Source organism: Canis lupus, chromosome 5, assembly GCF_003254725.2.
Source record: "Canis lupus dingo isolate Sandy chromosome 5, ASM325472v2, whole genome shotgun sequence".
In the NCBI taxonomy this organism is placed as follows: Eukaryota; Metazoa; Chordata; class Mammalia; order Carnivora; family Canidae; genus Canis; species Canis lupus.
The window spans coordinates 24,068,520-24,080,733 of NC_064247.1; the positions used below are offsets into that span (position 1 = coordinate 24,068,520).

The window sequence follows — 12,214 nt, forward strand, 5'->3', positions numbered from 1 at the left end:
GCTCAGTCTGTTAAGCATCTGTCTTCACCTCAGGTCTTGATCTCAGGGTTCTGGGGTCAGCCCCGCATCAGGCTCCCTGCTTAGCAGGAAGTCTGCTTCTCCCTCTTCCTCTGCCCTCCCCCTCCTCGTGCTCACTGGCTCTCTCTCAAATAAATAAAATAAAATTTTTAAAAAGTAGCTCAGTCAACCATTATAAAAGTACTGACTGTGTTTTATAGGACAGAAGACTCTGGTATAAAGGATAAAGGAGTTGAGTTACAGGTACCCAGAGAATTTAGACTTGTATGCCATTCATAACCTCCCTTCCTGGGTTATCCTCACTTGGAAGGCCAGAATTGTTTATGTTTTACTTCCTTTAGGAATAGGTAAACACAATGCCATTTTTTTTTACTACCTGACCCTTGAATTTTCAAGCTCTTGGCTGTACATATTCACCCAGTTGTCAGCAACCATGGAATATTGCTGCTTTAAAAGCCACTGAATTTCTTTTAAAAAAAAAAGATTTTATTTATTTATTTGAGAGAGAGAGAGACAGTGTAAGAGAGTGAGCAGGAGAGCACAAGCAAGGTGAGCAGCAGAGGGAGAAGGAGAAGCAGACTCCCCACTTAGCAGGGAGCCCTATGTGGGGCTCCATCCCAGGACCCTGAGATCCAAGGCAGACGCTTAACCAACGGAGCTACCCAGGCTTCCTGAATTTCTTTTTTTTTTAAGTTTATTTATTTATTTTAAGTAATCTCTACACACAATGTGGGGCTTGAACTCACAGCCTGAGATCAAGAGTCTCATGTTCCACCAACTGAGCCAGCCAGGTGACCCAAAAGTCACTGAATTTCGTAAAATCATGCCCTTTCATATATCTGCATGTAATTACTGTCTGCATTTCATTTCTCATTGTCTTTGGGGGACAAATATTAGCATAAGCACATCCACAGATAAAGTGTGTTTTACCTCCTTTAGCCCTAATCAGAATGAAAGTCATAAATCTGGGGAAAGTAATTAGAGTATTATTAAAAGTATTTATTAAAAAAATAAAGAGTTTGTATTTTATTAAATATGCCTCATTCCAGTGAAAGACTCTCAGGCATTGATTCATAAATTGATAAATACCCTGAAAGTATTAAATTCAGAAAATAAAAATACTCGAAAGGATAACATCTAGTCTTCCTAAGGTGTCAAGCGATCATCTTGTACATCTCTGGCTTGAGGAATATGCTATTGCCCTTGTGAGAAGCATTTGGTATAGTGTATAAAGAATCACAAAAAGAGGGTTTTTTTTTTTTCTCTTTGACCCAATAATTCTACTTTAATGTCTGTCAGAGGCACAGTAAAAATAGAAAATGCACAGTGGTATCTCTTATAGCAGTATTTTTTTTGTATGTTTTTTTATTGGAGTTCAATTTTACAGCAGTATTTTTAAGGCAAAATCTTAATGCTCTTCACTAGAAGAATAGTAAATAAATTATGGAAATCATACTAGCTTGAATATTATGCAAATATTTAATGATTGCTCCAAAGATGACTGGTGGTAAAGATGATAACATATAATGTTTTTTTTTTTTTGACGATTGTTTGTGCCTCCTCTATAAATGGCATCTTCCATGCACCTATGTGAATCAGAAATTGAGGAGTCTCTGTTCCCTATAACCTTGACATGTCTCTGTTCCCTATAACCTTGCCAAATTACTTCATCACTTGGTGGGCACCTGAGGGTATATTTCATCTGCTAAGTAGCTCTGAAAACTTTCTACTTTTCTTCTACTTCACCACCACCACCCTGGTCTAAGCAAACACCTCTTTGTCCTGAACCCTACAAGTACCCTGACCATGGTCCTCTAGAATCCTCTCTCCACCTACCTGTAGCTAAGATATTTTTTCTTTAATTACTGAAGTATATGTATAGCATTATATTAGTTTTAAATTAGATGTACAATATAATGATTCAATATTTGTATACACTGCAAACTGATCACCACGGTAAATCTAGTTAACGTCCATCACCACACACAGCTACAAATTTTTTTTTCTTGTGATGGGGATTTTTAAGATCTACTCTCTTAGTAACTTTCAAATATGCACTGCAGTATCATCAACTATAGTTGGCATGCTGTACATTATATGCCAGAACTTACTTATTTTATAACCAGAAGTTTGTACCTTTTGACCTTCTTCACCCATTTCACCCACTTCCCATCCCCCACCTGCATCAACCATCAATCTGTTCTCTATGTCCATGAGCTCCATTTGTTGTTCTTTAAATTCTACATATGAGTGAGATCATATGGTATCTGTTTTTCTCTGACTTATTTCACTTGTATAATAGTGTCAAGTTCTGTTCATGTTGTCGCAAATGGCAAGATTTCACTTTGAAATCTTATGACTGAATAGTATTTCATTGTGTGTATATATGTGTGTCTATAATTGTATTTGTATTGTATTATATGTATATATTATATAATATTGTATTTTTATATATGGAATTAAAATTGTATTTGTATTGTAGTTTGGTTTTCCATACAATTACAACTTCAGAGATGCATATACTTTTTGAGTTAGTGTTTTCATTTTCTTTAGATAAATACCCAGAAGTGTAACTGCTGGATCATATGGTAGCTCTTTTACCTTTCTGAGGCACCTCCATACTGTTTTTCATAGTGGCCGCACCAGTTTACACTCCCACCAATAGTGCACAAAGGTTCCCTTTTCTCCACATCCTCACCAATACTTGTTATGTCTTGTCTTTTTGGTAATAGCCATTCTGCCTTGTGTGAGGTGATATCTCATTGTGGTTTTGATTTGCATTTCCCGAACAATTAGTAACTTTGAACACTTTTCATGTGCCCTCTGGCCATCTGTATGTCTTCTTTGGACATTTTTTCCAATTTCTCTGGCCATTTTTTAATCAGATTGTTTGGGTTTTTTGCTATTGAATTGTATGAGTTCTTTATATATTTTGGTAATTATCACTTATCAGATATATGATTTGCAAACACTTTCTTCCATTCAGTAGGTTGTCTTTTCATTTTGCTGAAGATTTCCTTTGCTGTAGAAAGTTTTTAGTCTAGGATGATCTTTTGAAAATGTCATACTGCTGCCCGGTCAACAATGCATTCTCACTGCTGCTGGACTGAGTGCCAAATTGCTCATCCCAAATGCTCACTGTATGATCTAGCAACTGCCTCTCGGCTCTCCCTGTTGGTTAGTCAGTTAGTTGTCTCTTTGTCCACACTGGAGCCAGGCTGGCCTTATTTCAGCTCCTTGCTTCTTTCCTTGGGGGCACTTGCTCTAAAGGCTTGGAAAGTTCTCTTCCAGAACCCCCTAGCTGCTACCCCTTCATCCTTCAACCTTCAGGCTATGTGTCATCTTCTCAGGAAAATCTTTGCTGCTGCCCATACCAAGTTCTATGTTACAAACTCTCCTAGCACCTGTTTACTTTTCTATTGTTTGTCCCCATAGGGTGTAAATCCTGTAAGGGCAAGGACTTGACTTGTTCACTGCTCCACTACCTGGAGTTCAAACATGCGTTGAATGAATTAATCACAATCACCACTCTTGTTTACTTTACATCTGTATTCTTACCAGGCTTGGATCTGTATCTCTTATTAGATGGTGAGTCCCATGGGGTGGGAACTATGTCTGCTCTCTTTAGCATTGTATCCCTGCATGCACCCTAGGAGGCCTTCTACAAATGTATATTAAATAAATTGTATTACAACCATATGAAAAATCACACCCAATGGTTAAGAGTGATTGCGTTAGGACTGTGAAAACAATATGGACTTATAACTTTTAAAAATGGTATTGTGTTTGTATTTTTATGTTTCAATAACTATATAAACATATGTATAGGCATGTGTGTATATGTACATAGGTATATATAAATACATATGAATAAAATTTTTGTACAAATAAAAAAAATTTTAAAAAGGACTGTGAAAACATCATTGATTTTTTTCTTTATCTACAAGAAAAATTGTAATGAAAAAACCCCAATATAAAAATTCACAAACAAAAAGAAAAAATGATTCATATTTTGTATTTACTGAATAAACATAATTAAAAAGTTAAAAATAGAAATAATACCTATAATTATTCTGCCCTAAGAGATCAAGTGTTCTGATTTGTTTTCCCCAGTGTGTCGTTGTGGGTAAACATTTTACATAGCTTGGAATAGATAAAACATGCATTTTGTTTTAGCTACTTCATGCAGTATGCCATGCATTTTCCCAGGATGCTGCATTGTCTGCATCCTTATTTTTAGAAATGAATTAATGTGGAGGGGGCTGCTTCTTCAAGATACATTTCCAGAAGTAGAATTCAAACCATGGGAGTATTCCCATAGAGGTACGGATTTCTGATTTCATTAGCCAGGAGTTGGAAAAGAAACAGGCTGTGATGGATATGAGTGCCAGTATGGAATGAGCACTTGAGGTGAAATGAAGTGAAGTGTGATTATTTTCAAAGAGTCAATGTTACATCAAGCCTCTAGTAAAAACAAGTAAATACAGTTATGTTGTTTGGAGAATGCCAAAGTCAGGTAGCTTGACTCCAAGGTGAGGTGGATGGATGCATTAAGAAGTGGAGGAGGAGGGGCAGCTGGGTGGCTCGGTGGTTGAACATCTTCCTTTGGCTTAGAGCGTGATCCTGGGCATCGGGCTCCCCAAGGGGACCCTGCTTCTCTCTCTGCCTGTGTTTCTGCCTCTCTCTCTGTGTCTCATGAATAAATAAATAAAATCTTAAAAAAAAAAAAGAAAGAAAAGAAATGGAGGAGGAGGGGTGCTGAGTGTCAGGCTCCAACAACTACAAAGGACTTTGAGAGAGCAGAGGTGCTGAACAAATGTGGGACATTAGTAAGTGAGGTGTTGTAAAGTTGGAAGCAGCCAATACTGATTAGAAAGTTACCTGTGGTCTCTCAATCTGCTAGTAAGGGAAGTGGCAGTAGAGACAGGAGTGACCAGGTGTCAGAGGGATGGCAATGACAAATGGAAGCACCAAAGTGGATGTTGTGGGCTGGACATGAGGACTGCTGCCTAATGCATTTCAAAATGCAAGTCTGGGCAGGCTGGCCTCTGGCTTCCTTCTTGATTATTTTATAAAATGACAGTATCATAGCCCTAAGCAGGAGCCTGAGTTGCAACCACCTTGATTCATTAACCCCAAATTTGCCACTCTGTAGCCCTCTTACTCCCCATTTGCTTAATAATACAAACTCTCCAATACTTGTGCTTCACAGAGGACCCTGGATAAAGGGTATCTGCTGCAGAATTACATGAAATTCTTTCCCAAACAGCAGAACTTCCCAAGCTTAGAGCCCATCAGCAATCCCAGGCCTGTGCCAAACTGACGACTTTAAGAGATTTACATTGTATATTTCAGACTCCTCTTTCTGCTCTGTTTGCCCGTCCCGGGTGCCCACACTCGCTCTTCCTCTCCCTCTCTCTCTCACTCCCTGAATTAAGCACCTCTCACTTCCAAACAGTTCTAAGGGCTTTCCTGAAATAGAAAAAAATGATCTCCTTTTAAAAAAAAAAAGAAAAGAAAGAGGGATACCTGGTTGGCTCAGTGGTTGAGCGTCTGCCTTCGGTTCAGATTGTGATCTTGAGGTCCTGGGATTAAGTCCTGCATGGGGCTCCCCACAGGGAGCCTGCTTCTCCCTCTCCCTGTGTCACTGCCTCTCTCTGTGTGTCTCTCATGAATAAATAAATAAAATCTTAAAAAAAGAAAGATCACAACCAGTGATTTAATTAAGAACGCAGCCAACATTTTCATTTGAAAGAGGACATAGCAGGAGAAGGCAGGGGAAAAGGATAAAGAAGGAATGATAAGACTTCAAGTCTGGTGTTTGGAAAGTGTGGGGCAGACACAGTTATGCTCTGGATAGTTTTTCCTATCCATCTCAAGCCACACTGGCCTTGACTACTAAGCATTAGCTGTAAAGTCATTCATGGACTTTTGTGTTTCAGGAATTTTATTATCTAAAATCATTACATTCAGTCATTTCTTCTCTGCTTGTAAACTTTTATCTTTGGCCACTGGATGAGCAAGTAAGAACCCTATCTATTATAATCAGTGTTGAATCCCCACTGTCTACACTGGACTGGTACATGGACATTGCTTAATAAACAATGAATGAATGAATGAATGAATGAGCAAACGAGTAATCAGAACTAGAATATTCTGGTTTTTCCATGTCATTAAACCATCAATCATTCAACTCTATTAGGTCGGGTTCACATAATGCTCATCCCAGTTTGTCATCACCAGCTTGATTATTTTAATGATTAGCAAAAACTTTTAGATTGTCATTTAGAAAAATACAACTAAAATATGTACATGGTAGTGAAAAGGGAATTCTGACTAGAACCCATTTCCCTCCTTAGACTCAGAGTTTATGTAGCTCTCCCACTAGCTCACATTTAGCTCCTATTGCATGAATTTTTACTTAATATGAAGTAATTTAAAGGGTGCATTGATATTTTTGCTTTATTTCAGCAAACTCCAGAACACAAAGAGGGATATCAGATGGCTTCAAGGAGTGACTGGCGAATGGTTTGAAGAAATTCAAAGAAAAAAGTTTTGCAATGAAGCAGATGTTAGCCAAATGTTGAAACAACCACTTACATACAGGCTAAGGAAGACAATGGCAGAAAATGGTGAGAAAAAATTTAGATCTAATTTTTTTCTTTTTTTAAAGATTTTATTTATTTATTCATGACAGACAGAGAGAGAGAGAGAGAGGCAGAGACACAGGCAGAGGGAGAAGCAGGCTCCATGCAGGGAGACCAACATGGGACTCAATCCCAGGTCTCTAGGATTACACCCCAAGCTGAAGGTGGTGCTAAACTGCTGCACCACCAGGGCTGCCCTAAAAGTTTTTTTCTTATGGCACAGTATACTAGATAATGACTCAGTGGCTCTCTAATTTAACCAATCCATATTTAGGACTATTTTTAAATCATAAGGAACAAAAGTTTTATAACCTAACAAATAATGAAAAGAGTGAACAGAAAATGTGCTGTAAAAAAAAAAAAGAAAAAGAAAAAAGAAAATGTGCTGTAATGTCTTTGGGGGGTGGGGTGTTTCTAGAATCAGGCAAGATAGCATAGTGGTTAAGAACAGACATCGATACTAAAAAAGACTTGGATTCAAATCTCCACTCTCTCTGTACTCTCTATTAGATCAGAATCCATGTGACTGTTCAAGTTACTTATTCTCTATAAGCTTCAGTTTTCTCATCTTTAAAAGGGTATGATGATACACCTCATAGGGTCATTGTATATGTATAAAGTACTAGACTGGAACACAGTAGGCACTTAAATGAATGAGATGGTGATGCAGAAGGAGGAGGGAGGGGGAAGGGCATAGAAGAGCTCCATAGGTAAATGCTTTCTTTGAACATCCCAACTGTGTCACTGTTCACATGTCACTTATCTTCACCAATCACTTTCTTTATCTGTAAATGAGGATAATAAAACCTACTTTCACACGACTATTGTGAGAATAACAAAGTCCATTCAAAATTATAAACTACTAAAACAGTGTAGAGTGTCTTCCTACTGATATAGTCACATGGACTACTTTTTCTTGTGTGTTACTAACATTAGTAACATCAAAAAACATGTAACAATATTTCTTTTTATTAACAATATTTCTAAACTTATGTTGACAATATTTTATAACTCCCATCATTAACAGATCTATCTAAAAAGACTCATAGTCCAGATTTTGAAATTAACTCCATATATACCAGGTTACCTTAATCTCTCCCCTTACCTTAATCTCTCTAATACTTATAAATTCAGCATGCCCAAATATATTACAGCATTATAGACTTAGTATGTGTTGGTTGCCTTAGAATTTTAAATTCTCACACATATAACTATGTATTATCTGTACATATATTGGACATATTTATATTTCAGGCTTGTATACATATAAACCATATATGTAGCAAATACACAAACACAGAGATAGATTTTTGATGGGAATAAGGAACACTCTAAATGGCTTAATTTTCTTTTCCTTCACTTTCTTTGGAGTAAAAAGTTACTTGGTGTCTACCACTATGGTTTTAAAACACTAAAATAAAAATATCTGAAGGACAGGTGGCTAAAAGCAACCCGAAAGTTGAAGAGGGCCTTGACCCCTTCCATACAACTTTGGATGGATTTGTGCAGCTGGTGTGCAGAAGTGCAGCCCACAGTTCACAGTGCATTGAAAGGCTCCCCATTCTTTATGAGGATTTTCTCTACTCAGCAGAACCATCAGAGGCACAGGGCTTCCCTAAGTTCCTGTAGTCTTTCTGTGGGGGTGCCTGCAGCGTTTCAGTCTGCATAAACAGAGGTGGGAAGCAAGAGTGGAGTCTTAGTTCTCTGAGATATAGTTACCTGGAAATATTGAGTGATGCCAGATGTCTACAATGTCCCCCTAGATTCCACAGAATCACAAACATCAAGATCTAAAAATACACCTCATCAAAGAAACCCAACATCCATTTCTTCTCGGCTGAGCTTCAGATCATCCTTTGCTTCCCTGTTCTCATTCAGAAAATCCAGAAAGGAGACTTTCAAGCTTCAATCGCTAGGACAGAAAGGGTGAGTTAAACCCAGATCATGTGACAGCTCTGAGGCCAGTAGCCTGTTTTGCGTTCAGAATGTTTAATGTTTGTTCTTAGGCTTTAAATTCAGATACTAACAAAGGAAACAGGACTAAACTCGCAGCGGGACAAAGTCCTTCTGCAATCATGAAACTTGGCTCCTTTGAAAGCCAACTTCTAACCAATTGCACAGGTCCCAGGGAGTGCACTGAGTGAATGACGGGTTAAATGTTGGGAAATAATAATTGACTTTCTCTGCTGTTTCAAGAACCTGTTCTATGCTCTGGTCTGGAAGATATCTTTAAATCAAAACAACTTTTTGCTTGGGGGGGTGTGTATCTGTGGTCACAAGGAGAGATGGGGTATAAAGATGATTTCAAAGCAAAGGAGATGAGCAAAGAGAGTAGAGAAAACTTGCATTTTAAAATTGAGGAAATAAAGATATTACTGTGCTGAGTGGTGTTCGGGACAGCTGTTCTGATGTGGTTTTCCAGAATTTAAACTTAAGGTAAAGGAAAAGAGGAAGCTCTGGGGGGCAGGCAGAGTTCCAAATAGCTCTCAGTGTAGAACGGTGTAAATCGGTTCATCTTGACTCATTAGTTGTTGGATTGTTTTGTGAAAAACAAGCAAGGCTTTGCCTACATGCAATCGAGCTGACTGCTGAATATTTTCAGCATGTCTTCCTGGTTGAAAAGCTTCCCACCCTCTTGTGGTGTTGGCTTCACACGTGATGTGTGCCGTCAAACCATTAGGAGTGCATTGCTGTACTAAATAGGTGCTGGAGGTCACTCTTGCTGGAAAACAGCGCACGCCACTTGGTGGGGTGTGTGATGAGGCTCCCAAACCTGCAGAACAGAACTCTGCCCTCCCCTCTTGGGTTGGATGGAAGGTTTTTTCGCTTCCAGCTTTCACCTGAGACTGCTTTTGTCTTTGCTGAAATAACGAAGAGCTGAACAGAATGTAGGTTTAGGTGACCATCTCTACCAGAGTCACTTGTAAGGAAGTACTCTTCAAATAGGTGAGTTGCTTTTCTTTGTAAGAATGTTTGAAATCCCCCCCTTCCAAAAAAAAAAAGAATGTTTGAAATGCTAGTAATTCTCTCATTTGGGGATTCGAAATCAAAGGGTATGTCCTTTTGAGGAAATGCGGATTTTTAAGGACAAGAGAAATCTTCCTGATGTGTGGTGTAGCTGGGACTGATGGTGTACTTTGTGTTTTAGGTAAGTTTCTTTAAGGCAGAGTTTTATACAGCTGCACAATCTAACATCAGTAAACCAGGAAAAGTTGAGAAACCTGTTCACTCTGTGGACAAGTTATTTCCAAGCTCATATTGCAAGTCACTGCAAAAGTGGATCAAAGACAGCAAATCTAGAATCTTCCATCTGGGTATCATGTTTTCTGGTCATAGACCAAGGTGAAAAAAAAAAATCACAACTTAGCAAAATTTATTTAGCAATCGTCCTTCCTGTGTGCCAAAATGACATGTAGCCTTCTTTTAACCATACAAACTGAAAATAAAAATCAGAATGCAGAAGTGAAACAGATTTTATCCTTAAAGTATATATGCATATGTTAAGCAGTTTTCAGAATTTGTCTTCTCTAAATACATTCTACTTTCAAACCATAAATGGAGATAAATATTTATTAATGGTGAGGACGCAGAGTATTATAAAGGCATGTTTTTTGTTCCTGAGAAGTTTCAGTAGATAAACTGCAAAAATATGTCTTTTTATTTTTAAATATGTGCGTGACCTAAATATTTGGATATAAATCCTGAGTGTGTGTGTGTGCACGCGCGTGGCCAGGGGGTGGTCTTAGAGAGTGTTGTACTATGGTAGGAATATTAGTTGTGTGTTGAACATTTCTAGGGACTCTTTACGCTTAAGTAGAACCTAACTTTCTTTGGCAGTTCTGAGCTTTTGAAATACAAAATCAGCCTTCCAAATACATGACTCAGGAGCTCCTCCTTGCCTGTAATGCACCAGGAAGAACTGACAAAGAGCCCAGGAGAGCAGAGCCATTCTGTGCCAGGTCAGTCAGGTTTCTACTTGCCAAGGCCACCTAGGCTAGACTTTGTCACACTCTGTGCTCTGGAGAACAAGTCAGCAAAGCAGTTCAGAGAATCTTTTGCAAATCACAGAAAGAAAACCAATCCCTCTAGGCAAAATACAGCTTTCTGTTCAGCCCTGAAATACTTGAGTATCAGAGAAATTTCTTTTCATCTTTTAAGCTGTGGTTTAACCAAGAAATGACACTGGATCATGGATAATTCTTCCCCAGAAAAAAATGGATTTAGTCATTTCATCAGATACCTACTTTAGAAAGGCCCAGCCAGTAAAAATATATGACCTACTGAGGCTTGATTTCCTACGAGTGGATAAAAAGATATGGAAACATGGTGACTTAATGAATTAACAAAAAGGCAAAAAAGGTTTCCCATGTCTGCTTCAAATATGACTAGTTTCTCCTCCCAAATCTATGTACTTCCCAAATTATCTCATTATTTTTTAAAGACTCTATTGACTTCTTTGAGAGAGTAAGAGCAGGGGAAGGAGCAGAGGGGAAACAATTCTAAGCAGACTCCCAAGAGCTGAGTGTGGAACCCAACTCAGGGCCGAATCCCAGGAGCCTGAGATAAGGACCTGAGCCAAAACCAAGAGGCGGACACTCAACTGACTGAGACACCCAGATGCCCCATTCCATTGCTATTTTAATCCTATTTATAAATGATTGAGCTATATCCCCTGTGACCCTTCCCCAGCCCCAGGAAAAAAGGAAAAATATTTTCCACTTGTGTTGATTTGTTTATTGCTGGCCAATAAATTCAAGAGAAGTATACATGTATATTGCAAGTATCTTTCCCCCAACATTTCCCTGTATGTCTTGTCTCCTCATGTCTTATTACAGGGCATCTAGTGCCTGTGACATAGTACTCAGCCCCCTAGCACAAAATTTCAGTAACCTGGAGCCTCGAAAAATCCTTCTATGGAGTACAGCAAATACCCAATAGTGTATGTCATGAGCTTATAAATGCAGTCTTTCTGGCTGCCAAAGAGTATCGACAGCTGTTCATTCCTTATTCCAGACCCCCATGATTCCAACGATCCCCTCCCCACCATGAATACATGCTGTGCATGCCACTCTGTGTCTCATGCTACCACATGATCCACAGCAAAGCTACCCCTTCAAGGGGGCCACTCACATTCTCAAAACTATATAGCTTTGTGCCACCAGTTCATCATGGCGATTTTAGGTTTATGGATTTCCCCTCCTACTCCTTCCTTTGTTGTAGTCCCAAGGATTAGGGGAAAGTGAAAAGACGAGGGAAATAGTTCATAATGCTTATGAGTGGCAGGTACAATTAAATTTAAGATCACCTCTTTTGAGAACCATCACAGTGCTTAGCATGTAAGTACCCACTATGTGGTTGTGATTAGCAAGCTCAGCTGCTCTCCAGAGAAGAGTGCATGCCCATTACCCTGTAGCTTCGGGAAGATTTTTTTTTTCCCCTTGAGATGCAAAGAGCTTTGGTAGATCCACCTCGCTGCTCTTCAGACCTGCCCAAATTTGCCTGATCTGCGGGGTGTACACAGCTCAGACACTCCAGCTGCAGCCCCAGTT

At 38.9% G+C, this 12,214-nt stretch overlaps 1 protein-coding gene across 6 annotated transcripts in view; it reads left to right on the plus strand.

Moving 5' to 3' along the window:
- EXPH5 (exophilin 5) overlaps positions 1–12,214 on the plus strand; it is a 92,930-nt gene that overhangs the window by 55,101 nt on the left and 25,615 nt on the right. For 3 of the 6 annotated variants that reach the window (XM_049110005.1, XM_049110003.1, XM_025465624.3), the window contains exons 2-3: positions 6,490–6,650; positions 8,429–8,591. In XM_049110005.1, coding sequence (XP_048965962.1) covers positions 6,490–6,650; positions 8,429–8,591 — 324 coding nt within the window. Of the gene's footprint in view, positions 1–6,489; positions 6,651–8,428; positions 8,592–9,332; positions 9,612–12,214 lie in introns of those variants that run through there. The other 3 variants (XM_049110008.1, XM_049110006.1, XM_049110007.1) reach the window with 1 other exon arrangement.